The following is a 22,231-nucleotide window of genomic DNA, read 5'->3' as shown; positions in this document are numbered from 1 at the left end:
GGGCCTGGAAGGGCTGAGGGCAGGTGAGTGGCCAGCAAGCCTGAGGGCCTGAGGCTGAGCTGGTGCCAGGCCTGGAGGTGAGAAGCACAGGACAGCCCGGCCCAGCTGCCCACGAACAGGTGCGGTGTTGGGGAGGGTGAGCGGCTTGCGGTGACCGTGCCCTCACCTCCCGCAGCTGGCCCAGGGAAGCCTGGATGCGAGGCGAAAGGGGAACCAGCAGACTCTAGGAAGGAGGGTTCCTGGGGTGGGGCTGGGAGGCCCAAGCTGTCAGCAGTTCCAGGACTCCAGAGGGAGGGGCCAGGCCACAGCAGCCACCTTGCTCTCCGTGGCACCGACAGGGCAACGGTCCATCCTCAGCCTTCGGTGCCGCATCCCGGCTTCATCTTCCACAGCTGCAGGGTCTTCATGAGGCCCCTCTGCGTCTGCTCCTCCATCTCTGCTGGTCCCTCTGCTCGGCTCCCGCACCTTGGGGCTTTTGCCCCACACTGGCCTCCTTCTGTCCACACTGTCAGACCTCCCTGGCTGCAACCCTGCAGCCCTCCACCCTTGCATGTCATTGGGACAGACCCGCAGGTGTCCTTGTGCCCCCCCCAGCCTCCACCCAGACGCTGGGCTCTGTCCTCCAGGCCCAGCCTCTCACTGCCGTGCGCCAAGCCATCCCCACCTCCCCTGGATGACCTTGGCCACTGAGCCCTCCTGTTGTAGCACACACCACATGGGTCCTGGGCTCTGCCCTGGGCCTCTGACATTCATCCCCTGCATCCTGTAGCAGCAGCTGCCTCCACCTTCCCTCCCACACTCTGCATGGTCCCTGTCCTTCCCAGGCCCTCCCCGACCCTATTACACTGCGAGCCCCCAGACCCCCCTGCCTACCCCCAAGATGGGCTACTTCCTCCCTAGTTTCTTTCCCTGCTTTTCCACAGCGCTTCCCCCCACCTGCTGACCCCAGGGTGCTGGCTGCCTCCTGCTAGGACGTCCTGCTCACTCCCGCCTGGCACCTGGAGGCACTTCCCTCATCGTGTGTTGGTTACTTGAAGGCTGCAAACTGGATCATGAACATGTCTGGAATTGGCGTTGATGTCCGTGTTGTTCTCACCCTCGTGGTGAGCTGGAGGGGTCCACAGTGCAGGACAGACGAGCGGGCGTCCATCTTGCCAGCTGGGGCCACATGATGGGGAGGGCGGACAGCATGGCCCAGGCCAGGAGCCGCCTGCGAGGAGTTGCGGAAGTGCCATGCCCAGGGCGGGAGTGCGGCCTGGGGCTGTCACGTGTGTGTTGGCTGCACTAGCCTGGGCACTTCTGCAGGGCTGAGTGCGAAGATACAGGCCTCTCAGGACCAGGACACTCACATGGCCTGGTCCTCTGTGCTCCCTTTTTAAATTACATTTGGTAAAATGCACATATTTACCATCATAACCGTACAAAGTACGCACTTGAGGGGCATGGAGTGCATTCATATTGTATGCAGGCACCCCTTCTCTCCTGTTCTGAACTTGTCATCACCTGCAGTGCAAACCCAGCACCCAGGAACCGTCGCTCCCCATTCCGCATCCCCTGCCCCACCCTCGTCCCTGGGAGCCAGATGCACTTTCTGTGTCCGTGAACTTGTGTGTTCTGGATTCTTCATATGCAGAGACTCACACAGTGTGTGGCCTTTTTGTGTCTGGCGTCTTAAACTTAACATACTGTTGTCAAGATTCACCCATGTTGTCACCCGTGTCAGAACCGCGTTCCTTCTCTGTGGCCCAAAAATAGTCCATTGTGAGTCTCGTGCCACGTCATGTGGGCCCACTCATCCGTGGCCAGGGATCTGGGCAAGTGCACCTCCAGCTGTTGTGAGTGATGCTGCTGTGACCATTGCTGGACACGTGTAGCTGCCGTGACACTGCTGTGAGCACTGTCGTGAGTGGTGCCGCTGTGGGCACTGATGGAGTGATGCCTCTCTGAGCTGGACACGTGTCTCTCCAGATCTGTCTTCTCAGGCTGTTGGTGCATGTGCCCAGCAGTGAGCCTCTGGGTCATTTGGTGATTCTCTGTTTAGTTTTTTAAGTTTAATTTTTTGAGGACCCACCAAACTTCCACAGTAGCCGCAGCATTTTGCATTCCCACCACCAGCACACGGCGCTTCCAGTTTCTCCACATCCTCATCAACACCTGCTATGTTTCATTTCTCTCCATCCTAGTGGATATGAAGGAATCTCATTGTGGTTTTGATCTGTGACAGGTTGACCATTTGCATGTTTTGTTTGGAGAAATGTCTGTTCTCATCCTTTGCCCATTTTTAATTGGGTCATCTTTTTATTGTTGTGAGAATTTCAGATAGGTAGATAGACAATGAATTTTTAAGACATGGTCTTGCTCTGTTACTCAGGCTGGAGTACAGGGAGCTGGATCACCGGTGGCTCACTGCAACCCCTACCTCCCAGGTTCAACAGGTGCACAGTCACGCCTGGATAATTTTTTATGTTTCGTAGAGATACAGTCTTACTGTGTTGCCCAGGCTGGTCTCGATCGATTGAGCTCAAGTGATCCACCTGCCTCAGCCTCCTAAAGTGCTGGGATTCCAGGCATGAGCCACTGCTGGCTTAAGAATTCTTTACACTTTTTGGGTACTAGGCCTTATCAGATACATGATCTGCAAAGACCCTCCCTTCTGCTACTGCCCCTGCTTTGGCACACAGCTCTGTGTGGATAAGGCCTGGCTTCGGCCCCCTGTTGAGGGCACTGACCTGTGGTTTGTCTCCCTGCAGTCTTACCTGCTGATGGTGACTGTCATCCTCCTCCCTTACGTCAGCAAGGTCACCAGCTGGTGCAGAGACAGGCTCCTGGGTAGGTGATGACTGCGTGGGCTGGCCTGCGAGGCCCACAGTCCGCCCCCCTCTGTGTGGCTGGGTGATGGCTGGGTGGGCTGGCCTGAGAGGCCCACAGTCCGCCCCCTTCCGTGTGGCTGCTCCGCACCAAGGGCTGTCCATGAGCCGAGGCCCGTGTGCGTGGTGGTGGCTGGGGCTCCCACACTCCGCCTCTCGGAGCATCCCTGTCCTGTCTCCTCTCCTGGCCTGCACATTCCAGGCCTCTTCAGAGATGAGGGCAGTGACAGCCACGCGGGCTCTGGCTCCACATGGGGGGCTTGGCCAGCTCCACCCTCCTGGCGTGTCCACAGGCCATAGGGAGCCCTCGGCTCACCCAGTGGAAGTCTTCACATTTGACCTCCACGAGCCACTCAGCAAGGAGCGGGTGGAAGCCTTCAGCGACGGCGTCTATGCCATCGTGGCCACCCTTCTCATCCTGGACATCTGGTGAGGACCCCGCGTCACCTGCCCCAGCTATCAGGTGGCCAGTGTGTCTGAGTCTGGAAACCCCAGAAAGGCACAGGGAAGGCTCCACCCTCCCCTGGATGCTTGGAGTTTTGTGTGAGGTCAGGGCAGCCCCCACTTCAGGGAGGACAACCCTCCCAGCAGTCCCTCCCTTCCCAGTGGCTCCCACCCCAAGTGCGAGCCGGGGATGGGGTGCCAGGGTGAGGTCAGCACCAGCCGCCAACTGCTCTCCTCACTCTTTCCAAAGGGGCTCACATCCACAGGTATCACCCTACCCCAGGCCTCACCCCTGCCCCAGCACCAGCCCCTCCTGGTCCCTAGTCCCTCCCAGTCCCTCCCATCGCCTCCCAGCCCCTCCTGCTCCCCTTGGCCTGCTGTTGCTTCCTTCCAGCATCTGTCCTCCACTGCCTCACCACCACTTCATCTGTTAGAGTGCTTATCTCAGTCATCACATTGTTTTTTGTGGAGTTTTGTTTTGTTTTGTTGTTTTTACAGTCTTGCTCTGTCACCCAGGCTGGAGGGTAGTGGCTCAACCTCAGCTCACTGCAACCTCTGCCTCCCAGGTTCAAGCGATTCTCCCGCCTCAGCCTCCCAAGTAGCTGGAATTACAGGCGCCCACCACCATGCCCAGTTAACTTTTTGTATTTTTAGTAGAGACGGGGTTTCACCATGTTGGCCAGGCTGGTCTTGAACTCCTGACCTCAGGTGATCCACCCACCTCAGCCTCCCAAAGTGCTGGGATGACAGGCGTGAGCCACCGCGCCTGGCTGTCATAACGTTTGAATTTGCTTTTCAACATTCTTTTGGAGCGTCTTGTTCTCTCGTCAGTGTTCGGCACTCTGATCTCCTTGGGGTCAGACACTATGGTTTTATATTCTGTACTTGATATTCTCGAGTCCAAGTCTCCTGATGTTCTTCTCTGCTGCCGTGTGCATTTTTAAGAATGGGGAGCATTCGTTGGCACCTGATCTCTAAGACCCAGGTGCCAGGGACACTCCAGGTGACCTGCCTGCTTGTGCGAGGCCAGCTCAGGCCCCCTTGGGAGGGACCTGCCAAGGAGAGGCTGCAGTGTAGGGCTGGGACAGTGACCTCTCCTCCACCTGGAGCCACGGCCAGGGGAGCTGCCCCCTCCCAGCAACTTCCTTCCCTTGCTGCCCCTGGTCTGTCTCCTTTCCCACCCCCTGCCCCTCACCCCCTTGACCTCTGCCTATTGTTCTGGATGACAGAAGTCTGGTTGGGGCTGCTTGAGGACCACTGTCCTCCATGTCCTGATGTTGAAAGACAACACTGTTCCCGGCTTTCTGGGTGGTGCCATCAGAAGGCAGCAGCCCTGACCAGGGTGGTTCCCACAGCCTCCCTGAGGCTGCAGAGTCCGGCCAGGGAGTCGGCCTCCTGAGACCCTGTGTGCCATCTGAGAACCATGGAGGCAAGTTCTCCACGGATCTTCAGCCAGGGTGTGGTGTGGGTGGCTCCGAGGGCTGGCAGCTGGGAGGGAACAGACCTGGCTGCCCCACAGCAGGCTGGTCCTGCACAGCAGACGCAGGAGGGCCTCGGCCAGAGAGGGCTGCAGCCCAGGGCCTCCGGCAGCACTCCGGGTTAGCAGGATTGGGCTCCCATTAGCACAGAGCAGAAGGATACCAATTTCTGTGGAATTGCAGATGGACAGTACATAATGGTCAGTGTGCCAAATATACATAAATACGGCGTTCTGAAATTTTGCCCACTGGAAAGTCCACATGGTTCATCTGAACCATGTGCCGGGTCCAGGCAGCCCTGACAGGCGCTCAGCCCACCCTGCCGGGGCCTGCGTGGGGCACGGGGAGGCCGGCACAAATGCCTCTGTTCACTGTTTTCAGCGAAGACAACGTCCCGGACCCCAAGGACTTGAAGGAGAGGTTTGGCGGCAGCCTCGTGGCTGCCCTGAGCGCGACCGGGCCGCGGTTCCTGGCGTACTTTGGCTCCTTTGCCACGGTGGGGCTGCTGTGGTTCGCCCACCACTCCCTCTTCCTGCACGTGCGCAAGGCCACGCGGGCTATGGGGCTGCTGAACACGCTCTCGCTGGCCTTCGTGGGCGGCCTCCCGCTGGCCTACCAGCAGACCTCGGCCTTCGCCCGGCAGCCCCGCGATGAGCTGGAGCGCGTGCGCGTCAGCTGCGCCATCATCTTCCTGGCCAGCATCTTCCAGTTTGCCATCTGGACCACAGCGCTGCTGCACCAGGCGGAGACGCTGCAGCCCTCGGTGTGGTTTGGCGGCCGGGAGCACGCGCTCATGTTCGCCAAGCTGGCCCTGTACCCCTGCGCCAGCCTGCTGGCCTTCGCCTCCACCTGCCTGCTGAGCAGGTTCAGCGTGGGCATCTTCCACCTCATGCAGATTGCCGTGCCCTGCGCCTTCCTGTTGCTGCGCCTGGTCGTGGGCCTGGCCTTGGCCAGCCTGCGGGTCCTGCGTGGCATCACCCGGCCTGAACACCCCCCACCAGCCCCTACAGGCCACGACGACCCACAGTCCCAGCTCCTCCCTGCCCCCTGCTAGCGGCCACAGAGCCCACTCCCAGCCGTCCCCACCGGACATGGACCAGGGAGGACAGGACGCTGGGCAGGGGAAGTTGAGTCGCGGGCAGGCCACAGTGGTTCTTGCGTGGCTGGGTTTTATTTTCATTGTGAAATATGCTCTATTTCAGTCCTCAAATTGTTCTCCAGTTTTTGCGGAGAGAGGAGTTTCACGGGAACTTGAAATGTGCTGTATGGCATTTGCCTTTCCACTCTCTCCAACCTGAAGACACATTACCAAGCCCACCCACCCGAGGGACTGCCCACTCCCGGCCCCTTCGAGGCTGATGCAGAGCTGGCGGCGGGGCCGGGGGGTGCCATGCCAGGTTGTTGACACAAAGATGAGGAAGAGATGGCAGGACCGTGACGCCCAGACTGTATTTGTCCCAGATATAAATTACGGTTGCATTCAGGCAGCGATAAATACAGAGGGGCCCAGCTGGTGTACAGACTCATTCACATACAGGACGAGCCCCTCACCACAGTTACACACGATTCATACACACCCCAGTCCACACCAGGGCTCGCGAAGCAAAGCTAATCACAAATGAAGGACTGGTCTTGAAAATGACGAGATGACGTAAACAAGAATGCACACGAGGCCGTGAGTGGCCTTACAATGCATGTGTCTGCAGTTTTGGCAGAAGCGGGGGGGGTCGGGATTAGTGGCAGCAAGGGTCCCCCAGGAGGCTGCAGCAGGCTGGGCCAGGCCACACACTCCTGAGGCCAAACCAGAGCCACTTCTGAGGTCAAGGCCACACCCCGAAAGCTCCGCAGAATCGGAGGCCCAGGCCAGCTGTGCCCCACAAGGGGAAGGGGGAGATCCGCACCATGGGCCCCTTTCTCGTGGGGGAGTCGGGGCTTCCCACAGGGCTGGCTCCATTTTTGGTCAGACGACTCCTGGGGCCAGTGCGCCGTCTGAATCCTTGGGCACGTGGAGGCAGCTTTGTCTTTGGGTGCACCCCAGCCTGGCCCAGACGCAGGACCCTCCACTGAGCTGTCGGGGGGGGCGTGGGAGCAGGGGCGCTGCAGGAGCTGGGTCTCCACATGCTGACGAGGGATAGGACTGAGCAGATGTCAGCTCACAGACACTGGGAACTGCATGTCAGCAAGGAGCAAGCAGCGTGGAAAGTGCTAGCATGGGGTCTGGGGCTGAAAGCCAGCTCCTCCGCCACATGCGTGGAGCTGTCTCCACCTCCACAAACTCCTCTGCACCGCCATGCCCTGCTTTTGGTCTCTTCTGGGTGCTAAATGCCCCACCCTGACGGCCGAGGGGCAGACACTTGGGTCCGGCCCACACTCTGGTGCTGCCAGGGCAGCACCTGAGATCTCCAGGCCTCCACACGGACAGAGGTTCTCCTCCCCCAGCACAGGCACTAGGAAAGGGCCACCAGGCCCAGCTGGGCACTGTGCCCCTGCAGCTGTACCTGGGGTCCAAGCTGCCATCTGTATATAACAAGGCCAGAAAACAAGAGAAGGCACCTTCTCTCTTCCCCCAACACAAGGAAGCCACCAGTCACAACGACCCAGCAGCCTGACACGCTGCCCACCAGGGACTGCCCACACCTGCTGCCCGGGGCGGAGAGGGGAGGCTGGAGAGGCTGGCAGCCTGTGTCTTCTGGGGTAAGGACACACCACGGAGTCTGCTGCTCTGAAAGACTGGCCGGGGGAAGGCCCGAGGGACACAAAGCCAGGTCAGACCCACCTGGACGGCTGGCGTCCAGCACTGTCCAGCTCAAGGGGCTTGGCAGGGAGAGGTATGGAGGGATAAGTGTCCACCCCTGAGGAGAGGACCAGGCCCCCACAGGGCAGAGGGCTCGCCAGCCAGAGCCCTGTGCCCACCCGGGACACGGGGAAATACTGCCACCCGCACAGCAGTCTCCAGTGGGATGACGGCTGGTCCTGCTCTGGCCCCAGGAAGATGCTGCGGTCAGGGCTGTAGCCAAGTCCAACTACAAGGCCGGCCACCGTGTGGACGTGGAGCTGCCTCTAGACCACCTGAAAACAAGGCTGGCGGGGGCAGAGACGGCTCGAACCCCTGGGCTGCCTCAGCCACCCCTACCTAGGATCGCCCTCAAGGGCAGGCGCGTCCGCCCTGGCATCCCTGGTGGTCCCGGCCCTCCTCGGCTTCTGCTTGGCCTTCCTCAGCATGTGGACCTGTCCCAGGGCAGGGGGCAGAGGGCCAGGGTGACACAGCCGATGAAAGTACAGTGCACAGGCAGCCCCAAGTCCTTGGGCCCGGGCAGCTGACGCCATCTCAGCCCCATTTCACAGAAGGGGAGGGACCTGCCTGGCTGCTCCCTGTGCCATCTGTGGCCTGCCTGACCGCTGGCACAGCCTTCCTCTGAGGCAGGCACCCTCCCCGGAGTCAAGGAAGACCAGGGCCGCAGCAGGCCATGCCAGCACCACCCTGGTACCACCGGCCACTCCCACAACCGGCCCAGCCTGGCCCACCTCCCCTGGTTCTCCAGCCTCACCCCACGTACCTTAGGGCCAGCAGCTGAGATGATCATGTGCCCCGGGGCCTGGACCCAGGGCTCCCCGTCCACCTGCACCGGGGTGGCCTTGAGGAGTGTGACCCGGAAGTAGGAACCCTGGGCAATCCGGATCCCGGAGCGCAGCCCACCCTGGACCTGGCCCTGGGGCAGGAGAGGCCAGCTGGGCTCAGTGGGGACCAGGGACACCACCCTGGGCTCACCCGCACACCCGGGCGGCGGCTCACCATGTGCACGACGCCCGTCACGCCCACCACCTCCAGCAGCCCATCATCCATGCGCGGCTTCTCAAACCTGGTGTCGCTGTCTGAGCCCCACAGGTCGGCCCCCGAACCCCAGCTGCAGCATAAGAAAGCGGACACAGAGGCGTAGGTGCAGGCGGGACGAGGGCTGAGCCTGCCGGTGGCCCCGCCTGGCAGAGCCTCTGGGGAGCCCGTGAGCACCTGGGAATGTTGATGAAGATCAGGCCTTCGATACTGGGCAGCTCCACCTCCTGCCGCTCCACCTGCAGCCGGATCTGCTTGTGCAGGCTCCGAGAGTGACTGATTTTCTGCAGCCCCACCCGCACGTACACACCCTTGTTGTGCAGCCTGCGGGACAGGGCGGGCCACCCGTCACTGGGGAAGCACTACCCCGCCTTAGGCAGCCTCTGCGTTCCGGCCCCTCTGCCTGTCCCTGCTGGGGGACCCGAGGAAGGTATGCCATCACCAGGTGGCGGCCCCTCTGTCCCTGCTGGGGGACCCGAGGAAGGTATGCCGTCACCAGGTGGCGGGTGGCGGCCCCTCCCTGCTGGGGGACCCGAGGAAGGTATGCCATCACCAGGTGGTGGCCCCTCTGCCTATCCCTGCTGGGGGACCTGAGGAAGAGTATGCCGTCACCAGGTGGCGGCCCCTCCGCTGGGGGCCCAAGGAAGGTATGCCATCACCAAGGTGGCGGCCCCACTGCTCTATCCCTGCTGGTGGACCCGAGGAAGGTGTGCCGTCACCAGGTGCGGGCCCTCTGCCTATCCCGCTGGGGGACCCGAGGAAGGTATGCCGTCACCAGGTGGGGCCCCTCTGCTATCCCTTGCTGGGGGACCCGAGAAGGTATGCGGTCACCAGGTTGGCGGCCCCTCCCTGCTGGGGGATCCCCCGAAGGAAGGTATGTCCAATCACCAGGTGGCGGCCCTATGCCTATCCCTGCTGGGGGACCCGAGGAAGGTTATGCCGTCACCCCAGGTGGCAGCCCCTGCAGCTCCAGTACCTGCTTGTGAACTTGCCAGGCTCCTCTTCCCGCGCCTGGTGGAAGTCCAGGCTCAGCTCCGCGTCGATGCCAATGCCACAGTAGTTACTCATCTGCACGATCTGGGGACAGGGTGTTCATCTCCCAGGACCCGGCCGCCCTCACCAGGCCCCCTGAGCTCCCCAACAGCAGGTGTAGTTTTTTGCCTCCTGCCGGCAGGAATAGACAAGAGCAAGGGCCACCCCGGCAACAAGCCCACCACCCAGGAGAGGGCAGCGTGGACAGGTCCTGGCCAGGCTCTTGTCGCCAGCTGGCTCAGCACAATTCCCAGCAGTGACCACTCTCTGTGCCTCCCTCTACTGCCTGCTTTGCAAAGGGGATGATGTGGGTGCATACATCCGAGTGTGGTTGGGAGGAGGATGCCCACTGTGACACGTGTGACCAGGTCATACGCAGAAGCCTGAAGGGCACCCCACGCCGGGCCACCCTGTACCTTGGGGGGCTCTGCATCTGCGGTGCCGTTCTCTGCACTGCCAGTCTCGTGGGCATCCAGCAGGATGGTCCAGCGGTCCATGAGCACGGCATCGGCCTCGTCCACGGACAGCAGCACGGAGAGCGGGTCCTCGCCACTGTAGCCTGCCCCCCAGCGGAGGACTCGGCCAAGGTCATTCCCTGGGACACAGGCAGACACAGAGCATCTGTCACACCCACCCGCCCATCAGCCGGGTGCAGACCCCACCACAGGGACAGACACCAACCCAGGCCTCAGCAAAAGCTGCGCAGGAAGGGGTAGACCCTGAGGCCCCCTCCTTGGTTGCATGGCTGACCCCACCTGTGCCCAGGGGCAGGATGGCCACAGAAGGCTCCGGGCAGGCCAGTCGGTACCGTGTCTCCTCCAGGGCGCCGAGCACCCAGCCCACAGTGCCGTCGCCACCGCACACCAGCACCCGGAAGCAGGGCACCTGGGAGAACAGGTGGAGCCTAGCAGGAGACAGGAAGTGTTCTCCAGCAGCCGTGGGCACAGCCCATCCCCCACCCAGGCTGCCCCTTCCTTTTCAAATGCCCGTCCTGGCCATGTGGAGGACTTCAAGGTCCCAGCACGGGATCCCAGTGGAGCTCCTGCCAGCTGAGACAGCTGTGGTAGCCTCCTGGGGCCCCTCCCGCCCCTACTGTTACCCTGGACCAGGGGTCCTGCTGGACTCACCCAGGAAGAGGACCCCCGTTGGTCAGGTCGAAGACCTGGTGAGGGTTCAGTAGCTTCCGGAAGCTGCAGAGCAGGTCTCGGCCCTTGAGGCCTCCACTCTTGGGGTTCACGAACACAAGGAGGGGACAGCTGTCTGGGGGCAGCTTCGCGTGCTGACAGACAGAGGGCTGGGTTAGGATGGGGACCCAAGGTAGGGTGTCCCCACTGCTGGGGCTGCCAGGCAGTGCCCAGCCCCCAACCCTGAGCCCACCTGGCCCCCCTCCCCAGGAAAGGCGTGGGCGCAGCAAAAAGCTGGCCTCAACATAAGAGGTATCAGCACATCAGCTGCGTGGTCACCCCCATCTCGCTGGCCGGTCAGCAGGGCAGCACTGAGGCCAGCCGGCTGGCTGCCTGGTGCTCCCAGCACAAAGGTCTCGGACATGCCCACTGTGCTGAGTGTGAACAGACCACACCCGCCTGGGCCATGCAGCCTGTGAGTCCAGGCTGGAAATCCACATGGGACTCTGCCTGGCACTCCTTGCCAGCAAGACCAAGGCTTGTCTCCTAGGGGGCCTCTCGTGCACACCTTTGGAGGATGGCGGCTCCCAGGCCCCCACCCACCTACACAGCAGCCAAGAAAAGCTCTTAACTCACAGGGTGGCACGCGGAGTCCTTCAGCCACAGGACAGAGCCCATCTCCCAACACACAACCCCAAGAAACAGTACCCAGGGATCTAGACACAGCGGGCTCAGGGCTGGGGTCCCTATAACAGGAGGCTGGAGCCCCCACAGCGGGGACGGCTGGGCAACAGGAGACACACAGGCCGGGTGCAGACACAGGGTGGGCGGCGGCACAGGGGCCAGCCGTGGCTGGGGGCAAGGACACACTCGGGGCTTTGTGACCCACTTGGCAGGCAGAGCCGCCTGCGGTCACCACTTACCACTCACCCCAGGGCAGGCAGCTGACGGGAGAGAGAAAGCGCGTGTCGGCCCCACACCTGGCTCTGCCCACAGAGCGAGTGGGGCTGGGGCAGGGGCTGCATCTTTGGGACCTTGGGGGTGGCCACCCTGTCCTGAGCCAGGCAAGGCCAGGTGTAGAGACCCACAGGCATCACCCGTCCCAGCCACAGACAATTCATTCAGATCAAGTTCTGCTTCGCCTGGACTGGGGTCAGGGTCAAGGGTCAGGGTTCAGGGGCAGAGCAGCCATAGACACCTGGGGGGTCCTCATGGGACCCTTTGGGGGCTGGATGGGCTGAGAACAAGAGGCCACTATGAAGGCACAGTGTGCAGCGTGGAGTCCCTCCATGGGCCAGACCCCCCTTTCCTCCGGCCCTGCCCTGTCTCCATGGGCCAGACCCCCCTTTCGCCCAGCCCTGCCCTGCCTCCATGGGCTGGATCCCCCTTTCCCCCAGCCCTGCACTGTTGCCAGGTGCCCCCACTTCTGGGCACTGTGGGTCTTAAGGACAGCATCCAAAGTTTGGGAGCTGCACTGACTGGCCTGGGGAGCTCCAGGCAGAGAGCAGAGGCCCTACGTCCTCCTAGGCAGGGGGAGTGGGGCTGAGGCTGTACCGGGAGGGCCGTGCCTGGGATGCTGACAGCTGGTCACAAACACGCTCTGGCCCTTGGTGAGGCAGCCGCAGCAGGACCCAGCGCATCCAGGAGCTGCCTCCCTACTGGGTGGAGGCCTCAGGTGCAGCGTGGAAGCTGGGCCTGGCCCCACGGTGCCCCACGGAGCTGGTATCACCCACTGGGCAGCCTCGGATGAACGCTGACCCTCTGACCTCAGGCCCTTTGCTGTAAAACGGGCAACAGCGTCCTTCCTGCTGTTGTGAGGCACAAACAAGGTGGCACCTACGAGCCCCCAGTGAATTCGATGAAGAGACGCCAGATGAAAAGAGCGAGTCTGGCTGTGGGGCCTGTGCACCTGAAGACCCAGACCTCCCTCTCGCCACCCCGGGGTGTGTGAAGAGCCGGCTCCACCACTCACTCACCAGCAGGTCAGGGAGCACCAGTGCCGTGAGCAGCCGGCCCCGCACAGCCATGTCCTTGAGCAGCACGTACAGCCGCTCGGCCTCCGAAAAGCAGGCGACATCCAGCACTACCGCGCCTGTGGTAGGGGCCCGGGACTCAGGGGGAGCCTGTCCCATAGCCCCCACGGTGCCAGGGCAGGAAGCAAACCAGGGTTTCCCCAGCCCAGCGCTGCCCAAGGGAAAGGTCAGGTGCGACGTGAGGGCCAGAGCTGTCCCACTTCACCCCAGGAACACCCCTGGGCCCCGTGTGACCACGTCCATCAGGGCGGCTCACCTTGGGAGGAGTAGACGTGACTCACGGACACCACGGTGGCTGCAAAGGCAGGCTGCGTTCAGGGCGGTGGGAGGTGAAGGACGCACCGCACGGGGGCCAGGGACAGCCCCTCCGCCTGTTCAGGGGTGACGTCTCACCCCAAGGGCAGCCTCCCCAGGAAGTACCCCTGCCCCACTCTAAGAGCAGGACTCCCAGCTCCCCGGAGGTCCAGGGCCCCCCGGAGGGAGAGGGAGAGGCAGAGGCTGAGCACCATAGGGATGGGCCACAGAGGGTGGGAGGCTACTGAGCCTCTTGGAGGAAGGGACGTGGACTGGACCCGGAGCTCGGGCCTCGGTGGCTCAAGGAGAGGCAGGAGCCGGCCTCAGCACTGCAGCCCCACTGCCTGCCGCCGGACCCTGCCCCCAGCCAGCAGCCCACGGCCAGCCACGGTGGTCACACCTTTGGTAGCCACGGCCTCATGCAGCAGGCTGCTGTACTCCTCGGGGGACAGGCCGGGAGGCAGGCCGCCAACAAACAGGGAGACGTGCGGGGCTACATCCCTGCTCTCTGCCACGTAGAACCGCGTCTGGCTCACCTGTCGCACGGACATCTGCAGGGAGAGGGGCGGGGACGCTGGGCCGGGGAGAACGGCACCGCCGCACCAGGCCTTCTGCCTCCTCACCCGCAAAACAGCAAAACAGGGTGTCAGGAACACTCCCAGGAATTAAGTCAACATGAAAACGAGGAAAGGGGCCACAGAGGCTTCCTTGCTGTGGACAACCCCTGTCCATTCCCCTCAAGGAACTCGGAGAGGTCTGCAACTCAAGGCGTCCCTGCAGGGACCAAGTAACTTATGACAGAGGGCACTGCCCTGCCAGCCAGGACAGCCGCTGCCTAGCCAAGAACTTGCGTCTGGGGCACACCCACCCTGTGGGGCAGAGGCTGTGGTTGAGAGCTGCCGGTTCCCTGGGGGCCAGCGTCCACACCCACTGACCTGCCGGATGTCCTGTAGCCGGTCCAGCAACGGCTGTTCGTCCATCAGCGCTGTCCGCTGGACTGCAGAGGTGAGAGACACAGGCCGTCAGCACCAGGCTCCTTGCCCACCTTGGAAACAGCTGCCCTGAGCCCCCAGGGCCCATGGGGATGCAGGATGGAACTGGTCAGGAGGACAGGGCCCAGTCTTGACGTCCGGCACCACCCTGCAGGAGAGCCTGGGCAGCAGGCCCAAACCCAAAAGGTGCAGGGACCGCCACACCCAGCACGGGCCATCTACTCACCCTGCCTGCAGCCCATCGCCACCTCCACCAGCTGGAAGCTCTCAGGACCCTCGGCCTGTTGGGGTAGAGCTTGGCATCAGGTCTGGGCAGGCCCCCACCACCTCAGGACACCCATGGGGACAGCCACGCCTGGGCTGGGATGGTGGCCTGGCCTCCTTGGGACAGTGACCCCCAACCAAGTCTGGCCAGGATGGGGAGCAGGCCCGGGGTACACACCTGGCGGCCGAGCAGCGGCAGGACCTCCAGCACCACGGAGCGGGCCGTGCCTTTCGGGGTCCTTTTCGCACGGACACATAGGCACGCCCACCCTGTGAGGACGGCAAGCCTGAGCTGGAGCTCCCCCCCTACCCCGCCCAGCAGACGCCTGAGCCCTCCAGCGCCAAGTCTCACTTGAGCCCAGCCAGGGTACAGATCTTTCAGGATCTCCTGGGCCGGCGGCAGAGCCGGCGGATGACCCAGGCTCTGGTGTGGCCTCCCGGACCAGGGCTTGCTGCCCTCCTCGCCGAAATCACAGCCACTCCGCCAGCCTTGCCTCCAGCCCAGGTGTCACAGGCCTTCAAGCGAAAGGAGGCAGCGGGCAGCCAGCTCCAGGTGGCCAGGGTCCTCAGGGATGTGGTGGACGCGCGAAGTGCAGGCCTCCTGCAGGACACCAGGTGGGGGCCAAAGTTGTGGGGGGTCAGGCAGGGTTGCAGTGGGTGGGGGGGCCGGGCAGGTCGCAGGCGGGGGGCAGTTGTGAGGGGCAGCCAGCGTTGGGGGAGCCAGGTCGGGACGGCCAGGTGGCCGGGACATGCGGGGAGGTTGGGCTCAGACACCTTGCCGCGAGCTACCCCCTTACGCAGCACCGTCCTCCAGGCAACTGGCCAGGCGGGACACCGTGATGGAGCGGAACTGGCTTTCTCCTCACCGGCGTCGTCCACACATCAAAGATTTTCAGGCGTTTGCCTTCCCTGGGCCGGGGAAGTTTCCAATCGAGTCCAGGGCGCCCGGGATGTCAGGAGAGTTTGCGGGGAAGGAGGAGGGCACTTACCGGAACTCTGGAGTCGCGGTGTCTCAAGACAGAGGCCTGGAGCCCACGGCAGCGCTCCCGTCGTCGCCGTGCCTCCTCCCGGCCTTGCGGGTGCCGGGTACACCCAGACCCCTGCACTCAGTGCGGCACCCCAGCCCAGGGCGCCCCGCCGGCCCGCACCTCACGCCGGCTCCACCGCCTCCGCGATGCGGAAGCTCTGCGTGCTTGGGCTGAAGCCAGCGGGGAGAGGGCGGCACGGCGACGCCGGGGCAGGACCAGGGAGCGGCAGAACGGCCCGAAAGCCGCCTCCCGGGGAGCCCAGCGCCGCGAAGCAGACAGAGTGCGCCCTGGGGGGGACAAGGGCCCTGAGCTGGGGGGGTCGGAGGCCGGGGGCGGGGACACCAGGTGCGGCTGGGTCGTAGGGAAAGGACCCGCAGCAGGTCGGGCAAACCTAGCCTGACCTCCGTGTCTTTCCTGCTTCCAGCCCGCCGAATGCAGCCCACGGCTGGACCGCACGCCTGCTCGCTTCCTTGCCCCAGTCCACCGTCCGCAGGCGACCCCTGACGCCGTGGCTTTTCCTACCCGCCCCTCTAACCTGGCAAGCGCCGCACCTGGAGCCCTGTGCCTCTCCTGCCCGCTGCCCCACGAACTCCTCCGCGCTCCCAGCAGGCCGCCGGACCCCGCACCTCTCCTGCCCCACCCCCACCGATCCCAGCGCCACCTGGACCCCGCAGCCACGCTCGCAGCGCACTCCGGCAGCACGTCAAGAGGAGCCCGCACGTCTTCGCTGCAGACCGCGCAGCGCACGCTGCCCCCGAGGGGCAAGTTCCCCTCCGCCAGTGGTGGTGATGGTGTCCTGCAGGCGGGACCAGTCAGGCACCGTGGGCCGCCCCACCCCCCCAGGGCTGCGCCTGGGCCTGGTGGGGGCAGCTCAGCGTGATTCTGGTGCGCCGTCCTGGTGGCACTGGCGCGCAGTCACTGCAGGCGAAAGGCACACAGTCTGGGTGGAGGTGCAGCTCAGCACACTGGGGGGGCCGAGGCAGGGTTGGGGGCAGGCAGGGTGTAGAGGTGCCTGCACCCCCGGAGATGCCCTGCCTCTGCTGGCGCTTTGGCGTCTGGCCGCCATACCCTACCACCTACACCGCGGCATCCTTTAACTGTCTTTGTGGACTGGCTGGGCCCGCCAGGCCAGTCCTCAGCTTCCCCCCATCACCCCGACAAGCTGCAGCAGGGGGTGGGCTGGGCCACCCTGGGCATCTGAGACCAGGACGCTGAGTGGGGCAAGGGGAGCCAGGCAGGCTCCAGGTACCTTCGCAGTGGAGCGCAGGCGCCTCCAGGGCTTTGCGGCAGACAGCACAGAACTTGCGCTTGTGGAGCCCCCGGGGGCCGAAGCAGTGGGCCACTGGAACCTAGCCAGGGAAGACACAACCTCCTCAGCGCTCTTGGTAAGCGTCACAGGCTGCCCGCCACTCCTCCTCCCTCTTCACTTGCGCAACTCTGCAGCTCACGCTCCTGCTAGGAACTGCCTGGCCTGAGCCGGCCATGCCACCTGGAGGCCCCAGGAGCAACCACAACCCCGGGTTCTGGGGACAGCCTGGCTGGTCAAAAGCAGGGAGCAGGCTGTGGCCTTCCCCAGCAGCCCTGCCTAGCGCAGGGGAGCGAGTCCCCCGCCACCCCTTCCCTCCTTGGGGCAGGCGAGGCTCTGTCAACCGCCTGGCATCTGTCTCCTCGGAGCCAGGAAGATCACAGCACACAGGGACTGCCCTCTGGGAGACACTCAGGCCATAACAAGTGTGGATCAACGTTTCTGTGTCGGGGAGGGCTGGGCTGCTGCTTTTCCACGAGACGGGAAGCACAAGGACAAAGTCTTCACTCCCGACTCTTGCCCTTGTCCCCAAACTTAAACCACACCCGATAAAAGCATACACAGAAAGACCGTGTTCCACAATTTCAGCTGTGAGCATACCAGAATGGTGGGTGACTTTTATTTTGTCAAATATATCTTTTAAATTTTCTATTATACATATAGTTGAAATACATATTTTCCCAATTTAGCATAGAAAAGTACATTAAAATCAATTTTAAAAAGCTGCAGCCTCAGGCCATCCACATGAGGAGGGGCTGCCCAAGCCAATGTGGCATCCCCAGGATCCCGGCCACCACCAGGGCCAGGGTGCCAGCCACCACCAGGACCAGCATCCTCAGGCTTCCTGCTCACACCCCGGGAACCGCATCATTAGGAACAGGGCATCAGACATTAGAGGGGACGGCGCAGCCGGATGCCCGCCAGTGGCAGGTGCGCCTGCTGGCCTGGCTTGCCGTCCTGCTGCACACCTGGGCCTACCTCACAGCCTGCACCCCACCTGCGGCCTGAGCACTTCAGGGAATGCGGACATGGGGGGCCTCAGTCTGCAGACGGCGGGGCTGACAGCTGAGGGAGGAATAAGCCTGGCCCTTCCTACATGTCCCTGCTGTCACCACTGTCACCAGAGAACGGCTCCATGGCACAACCTTTACCCGGGGCTGTCTTGGCAGGTGTGTCACTGGGTGCCTTGCCCACTCCCAGCTCCCGGCAGCCTTTGCCCCAGCCCAGGGCTCCTGCAGTGCCCTGCAGTGACCTAGGCCAGTCACCTCCCTGCCCCACTCAGAGCCTTTAGAAGGAGGCTGGTGGCCAAACACTCTCAGGCACCCAGGCTTCCTGCCTTTGCTTTTTATTCGAGCTTCCGTGCGATGCCTGTGGGTTCGCATGCAGCTGTGAGGAACGGCAGAGTCAAGCTTCCGTGCGATGCCTGTGGGTTCGCATGCAGCTGTGAGGAACGGCAGAGACCCCCGAAGCCTTTGCCAGCCCCCCGAAGTGTGTCATCTTGCAAACTAAGGTCACATCACAGCTGAGATGCTGACACCCCAGACGCGGAAATCATCCCCCGAGGAGCTGCATGTCACAGCCACACCCACCTCCCTGCCTGGAGACCTCTCGACATCTGTGTATATGTTTAGTTTCGTCATTTTGAGCACATTCTGTGGACAGGATCTTGCTAACTGTGACCTTTGGGACTGGCTTTTATCATCATCATTCCCTACAGATCCGTGCAGGGTGCTGAGCCTTTTAATCCCGAGCAGTGTCTGACCTTTGCCTTTCAACCGCAGGTATCACTAACATCTGACATGAAGGGTCTCAGTACCTCGATCCCATGAGAGCTGACACATCCCCCAGCCTCTTGCAGGTGCAACACCCAGCCCCACACTCACCCGGACCAGGCTGGGCGCCACACTCGTGCACGGGATCCTCACAAGCTTCAGGCACTTCTCGTGGGACATGAAATTGCAGACTGTGGGAATGAGCGCTGTGTGAGTTGGCCCCTGTCCCACCCAATGGCTGTCCTACCCAGGAAGTTAGAGGCCCCAGGGCAACTACTGCCACACCCACCATGCCACACCAGGGACCCTGTGGTCCTCCGAGTTTCCCCCGTCCCCCCACCCAGCCCCACTCATTGGAGAGAACCTGCAGCCCAGGAGCAAGAACCTGGGTGGTCCTGACCATCCAGGAGGACAATGAGTGTGTCCTCTCATCCAGAGAGCAGCCCCTCCCCTTCGCACGTGGGCCCAGCGCTCCTCCTGCCTCTGCAGCTGGGCCTCTCAAGGGGCAGCCCTGGGCCCACCAGGCTTGCTAAGTGGCAGGGGCATCTCGGGCTTCTGCAGATTGGCTTTGCCAGGGACACCTGTGTCTCACTCTCCCGAAACTGCGCACACCCCTAATTGTCCCTGCTGCGTGCTGTGCACCATGCCTGAGACCTAGAGCCACCCAGGGCAGGTGAGGGCTCTGGGAGGCAGGAACTGCTGGGGAGTGGACAGCCCTGGGCCTCTCAAGGAGCTCTGGCCATTTGCACAGGACCCAGGGAGCACCTCAGCCAGCAGGGTGCTCAGGAGGGCATAAGAGCAGCAAGCGCCACACCCCAGCAGTGAAACAGACAGGAGGGTGGGGCCGGGGCAGAAGGGAGGGCAGGAGCCCTGGGCTGGGTCAAAGGCTACCGGGGGCTGGGAGTGGGCAAGGCACCCAGTGACACACCTGCCAAGACAGCCCTGGGTGAAGGTTGTGCCAGGGAGCTCCAGGCTGCCCAGCTGGGACAGGGAGCTCTTCCAGAAGGCCCAGCTGGTGCCGCAACACAGCGCCCTTCACCTGCTGCAGCCCTGGCTACCCCAGTCTCCAGATGGGACTAGGAGAAGTTCCTCCTGGCAGCTTAATAGAAAGGCTCTGGAAGCAGGCCAGGGTCCGCGGAGAGAAGAAGGGGAAACAGGCAGCGCCCATGTCCCTCCTCTGCCTTGGAGACAGGGCCTGCTCACCCCACGCCCCATGCTTGGGTCTCCAGGGTTGGGGGAGGGCGCCCTTTTTCCCATAGCCCTCCTGGCCCCTCTTCCACGGGGCTGCCCAGGAGGGTCCTTGTGCCCCCTCCCAAGGGGGAGGGGACCCGGAGTCTGGCCTCAAGCAGGGAGCCGCCTCAGCCACACATGCACACTCCCCACCTCGGGGGAAGCCCCAGGCGGCAGGCATGGCTGTGCCATGCTCTGATGTGACAAAGAAGCTGGCAGGCCAGGCCACCTTGTGCGCCCTGGGGGTCGGAACAACCATGCCATTTCCACCACAGACAACATCCCTGTGTGAGGGGACAGTCTCCTCTGCGGAACCCGGCCTGAGTGGACCCCTATCCCCAGAGCAAAGGCCTGAATCCCTGAGCAGGGCAGAGGCTCCTTAGCCCCTCCCACCTCGGCGTCCCTGGCCAGGACACAGTAAGTGTCAAACGTCCAGGACTCCGGTCCTGTCCCTCGCTCCCTCCAGAGGCTGGGCTGTGGTCCCCAGGGCCCACCTGCTTGCCGCGGGGGAAGATGAGAGCCAGCCCTGGGAGCACCCGGGCCCAGAGCAGGGAAGGGCCGTCCTCACCCCAGACGGGGCTGGGCAGCTGGGTGGAGCAGGGCTGGGGCACGCGCACCGGGCGGCAGGGCCCGGCCTGGCTCTCCAGGTGGCTGGGACTCTGGGCCACAGCATGAGAAGGGCCAGGGCCAGGGGCCCAGGCCAGCCCTGCTCGGCCACACCTGCTGCCCCAGCCACTGGGAGAGGAAGCCGGCCATGGGGACCCCAGCAGAGGTCCCGCTCGCATCAGGCACAGCCCCCAGTCGTAGCCATGGCGCGGCACTATGGAGACACTGCCCGCACCTCCCAGGTGAGGAAGCCCTGAGACCCGCAGCCTGGAACGGCCCGACGGCGCATAGGCCCCGGCCGCCCCATGTAGGCAGGTCCCAAGAACAGGGCTGGGATCCCGCCCCCCACCCCGAAAGCGCCGGTGCCACCTCCGCTCAGGCTCCTGCCCACGGGGCAGAGGCAGGGCTGCAGCCGGGTGGGCACCGGGCCCGGGCGCTCACCGTCGCACAGGAAGCCGGCCAGCCCCCAGATGAAGTCGGAGCAGAGGTGGCAGAAGGTGGGCTTGGTGAGCGTCACCTTCCGGAAGCTGTGTCCCGGCCCGGCAACGGAGCCCGGGGCTCTGGCGCCCGCGGGCTCCGGCCCCGGGCGCGCGCGGCCTCCTGCGCCCAGCACGGGGCTGCAGGCCGGGCTGCCGGGGCGCGGGAGCGCCGCCCACCAGGCACGGGCCCCGCCGGCCGCCGCCGCCATTCCCCGGCCCGAGCGGCCCGAGCCCTTTGGTCAGCGCCGGGGTACTAGAGCCCCAGCTCCACCGCCCGCGCCGCGCAGCCCGCTCCGACGCGCCCCCCACTGCGCAACCGGGCCGCGGGCGGGGCCGTGCCGTGCCTGTGGTCGCGGCGATCTAGGAGCGGTGGGAGGCGGGGCTGCGCGGATCGATCGCAGCCGTGACGCGTCGGTGGGCGGGACTGGCGGGCCTTGTGATGGGGCGGGGCGGGACCTGCGCGTGGGGGCCCTTCGCGAACCCGCCGTGGGGAACTGGTCCGCGTGGGCTCGGTTTGACCACAACCGGCCCAGACATCCCCGCACGCGGACTCCGGACGCCGCACGCGCAGCGTTATACCTGCGGGGCCGCGGCCCGCGGCTGCGCAGACAGGCGCCTCCCACGCGAGACGCAGATGCTGTCCGAGGCCCCCGGCCGCGCAGGGCGCCCCAGGCGAGGGGCAGCGCCGCGGGCCTCCCACAGTGAGTCCCAGAAAGCGGGCTTTGCGGTGCTTGGGCGGCTCCGTCCATGGGGTCTTCGCGGTCTTCGCACACGCAGACTTGGCCCTGCCCAAGGCCCAGGAACCCCTGCGCCCGACTGCTGTCCTCACTGCAACGGGGGACCCGCCTGCGGCCCGGGACTGTCGCCTCGTGACCCCCGCCCGGGCCTCACGCCAAGCGCCCAGCTCTCCTGCCCGGTGCGCGCCGCGGGTCTTGTTCAGCTGGCGTTGGTGGCCTTTGAAAGCCGCGTCCACGCGGGTCACCCCTCCCCGCCGCTGGCAGCACTCTGGGTCCCTGCCCCCGTGGGCCTAACTGTGGACAGGAGTCTGCGCAGCCGGGGACCCCACCCCAGACCACCAAGCAGGGGGCGGAAAGAGCAGAGAGGCCTGTCGGGGAGATGCCGGAAAGGGATTGGGGGCTGTGGACTGTGGAGGGAAAGAGCCGGAAGACCTGCCCTGGGGCTATGCTGGTGGGGCACCCAGGCCACAGGGGGATTCCAGGAGTGGAGGGTGAGCTGGAGACCCAGTCTGAGGAGGGAGGAGCAGGCCCCTGATATCGTGACGGGGGAGACTCGGTCCTCAACCCGGGAGGATTCTGTTTGTCCAGAAGCTGTTGGTTGAGCTGCTGGGGCAGGACCCTGGGTGGACCCCAGGGTAAAGGGAATGTAGCCAAAGCTTCGGGACCTCCACCCTCCAGGAGCTGTGCTCTGGGACAGACAGCACCGTGAAGAA

General features: G+C 63.9%; 2 protein-coding genes across 6 annotated transcripts in view; one reads left to right on the top strand and one right to left on the bottom strand.

The window, feature by feature from the left end:
* Positions 1 to 5,999, top strand: part of TMEM175 (transmembrane protein 175) — a 34,355-nt gene extending 28,356 nt beyond the window's left edge. For all 5 annotated transcript variants that reach the window (XM_017865415.1, XM_017865416.1, XM_017865417.1 and 2 more), the window contains 3 exons: positions 2,751 to 2,829; positions 3,161 to 3,296; positions 5,171 to 5,999. In XM_017865415.1, the coding sequence (XP_017720904.1) occupies positions 2,751 to 2,829; positions 3,161 to 3,296; positions 5,171 to 5,843 (888 nt within the window). In that variant the 3' untranslated portion in view covers positions 5,844 to 5,999. The remainder of the gene's footprint in view (positions 1 to 2,750; positions 2,830 to 3,160; positions 3,297 to 5,170) is intronic.
* Positions 6,000 to 6,217: 218 nt separating this feature from the next.
* Positions 6,218 to 21,066, bottom strand: DGKQ (diacylglycerol kinase theta). The gene is given in 25 exon segments (XM_017865401.1): positions 6,218 to 8,017; positions 8,347 to 8,499; positions 8,583 to 8,694; positions 8,799 to 8,945; positions 9,598 to 9,698; positions 10,070 to 10,248; positions 10,409 to 10,557; positions 10,781 to 10,932; positions 12,754 to 12,869; positions 13,067 to 13,105; positions 13,505 to 13,655; positions 14,040 to 14,101; positions 14,323 to 14,377; positions 14,539 to 14,598; positions 14,601 to 14,630; positions 14,713 to 14,766; positions 14,769 to 14,904; positions 14,906 to 14,961; positions 15,227 to 15,269; positions 15,514 to 15,675; positions 16,035 to 16,184; positions 16,469 to 16,550; positions 16,638 to 16,737; positions 18,578 to 18,657; positions 20,744 to 21,066. Coding segments are annotated over 25 exon segments (2,715 nt in total). The 5' UTR covers positions 20,991 to 21,066; the 3' UTR covers positions 6,218 to 7,918.
* Positions 21,067 to 22,231: the final 1,165 nt, after the last annotated feature.

Source organism: Rhinopithecus bieti, unplaced genomic scaffold (assembly GCF_001698545.2).
Source record: "Rhinopithecus bieti isolate Rb0 unplaced genomic scaffold, ASM169854v2 scaffold_79532, whole genome shotgun sequence".
Taxonomy (NCBI): domain Eukaryota; kingdom Metazoa; phylum Chordata; class Mammalia; order Primates; family Cercopithecidae; genus Rhinopithecus; species Rhinopithecus bieti.
This window is presented reverse-complemented; position numbering and strand designations above follow the sequence as displayed.